The sequence below is a fragment of the Branchiostoma floridae genome, chromosome 1 (genome assembly GCF_000003815.2).
Source record: "Branchiostoma floridae strain S238N-H82 chromosome 1, Bfl_VNyyK, whole genome shotgun sequence".
In the NCBI taxonomy this organism is placed as follows: Eukaryota; Metazoa; Chordata; class Leptocardii; order Amphioxiformes; family Branchiostomatidae; genus Branchiostoma; species Branchiostoma floridae.
Genome location: NC_049979.1, coordinates 1,254,848 through 1,256,517, shown reverse-complemented (window position 1 = coordinate 1,256,517; position 1,670 = coordinate 1,254,848). Strand labels below are relative to the sequence as shown.

General features: G+C 41.1%; 1 protein-coding gene across 1 annotated transcript in view; it reads right to left on the bottom strand.

Moving 5' to 3' along the window:
- Window positions 1-1,207: 1,207 nt before the first annotated feature.
- The window catches only part of LOC118421778 (uncharacterized protein YGR130C-like), an 18,377-nt gene continuing 17,914 nt past the window's right edge, over window positions 1,208-1,670 (bottom strand). Inside the window, exon 17 of the mRNA XM_035829282.1 lies at window positions 1,208-1,474. Coding sequence (XP_035685175.1) covers window positions 1,208-1,474 — 267 coding nt within the window. The remainder of the gene's footprint in view (window positions 1,475-1,670) is intronic.

The window sequence follows — 1,670 nt, the reverse complement described above, 5'->3', positions numbered from 1 at the left end:
GCTGAGAAATAAATAAGTTCATAAAAACCATAATTTGTGTGCTGGAGGCCTTAACACTTAAAAAGCAAAAATTTCAGTTTTCAAAACATTCCTCCAAAAATTTGTGTATTGAATCTTTGGACCCTCAGCCTTAACAAATGAGTATCAAGAATATTAACTTACTATACTGCATGGGACAATTGAATAACATCAAATTTGCAGATAATGTATCTAATATTGCATATTCATAAACATTACTTAGAATACGTTTCTAAACTTACTGAGGTACTCGTATCTACCTTACATGTGGACCAAATCTAGACATTTATACCACACTGACATTTAAAAAAAACAACCAATTAGCCAATTACATTAACCATGATTTTTTACACTTTCTTGTTTGAATTCTAGAAAGTACATTTCACTACTTGGAATGCAGGAAATGTTCCTTGGAGGACATTTCCTCTTCTTAAGTGATGAGATAAAATTACTTCAAGCTACTTTGGTTTTGATGACTTGAGATTGTGGCCAGCCAGCTAGCACAAACAAAAACAAAACAACAGTGGAGAAGGTTTAACAAACTATAACAAAACAAAAGGAAATAACGACACAGTGCTTCATCTGTTAGAAACACAACCATCCAAATCAAACCAGGTTAAAGGTCGTGCTGCAGGAGAGGTTAAAGGTCATGCTGTTGCAGAGATACTAACATGTTCTGCAGCTGGTGTTTCAGGCTCTGGATCTCCTCATGAAGGGTATGTGTTCTGTTGTCAAGGCAACAACGGTTGCTTAGGAACATGTGACATCATCTCATTGTATCATAAAGGACACAAGAGTGTCACTAAGGCAAAGTGGTCCAATGGTTAGAATTTTTTGTTTACAAAAACATTCATGAATTCATTCAGGAATCCAGTCCTTTATCCATTGGTAGTAGTAGTCCACTGTGTCCTGCTGCTGCAGTGGTCATAGACACTCTGCAGCTACCTTCAGTCTTTCTTCAACTCTTTCCACTTCGTCCATTCACTCACTCAATCACTAGCCCATCCATTCCTCCCTCAATCCATCCATCAATCTATTCCTCCCTCCCTCCCTCCATCCATCCATCCCTCAATCCATCCATCAATCCATCCCTCCTCCCTTCCTTCACCAATCCCTCCCCCTCCCTCCCTCCCTCCATCCATTCATCCATCCATCCATCCATGTTGTCCTTCTGTCCCATATGATTTGGTCATAAACATAATAAACCTGTCCTTGGTGCTGATCTCCATCCAAACATGCTGATCATACATTTTTCCACTCCTGAAAGGATATGAGCAGCATCATACTCCTCCTGCCCCACAGCCTCCTGCAGCCGATCCTCCAGCTCTAGGAGCCTCATGCTGATGGCCTCACAAGCCTGCACATAGTCTTCAGCAGGGCTGCTGACACCTACAGCCTCACACACCTGCACATAGTCTTCAGGTGCAGAGGTACCACCTGTAGCACCTGTTGGGACCTGCACAGCAGTAGAAACGGATTTTATTTTCTAAAGTTTGGCTGAGAAGCTGTCAAGAAAAGGTGTTTGGTAAATGGGGCTGAATCTCTACCCTCTTGTACATTCCTTACATGGCCTTCTTTTATCATGCCCTGACAGTGTTACATTTACTACAAGGAATGTAACATCAATCCAACAACTCTAGGTAATTCAAAAC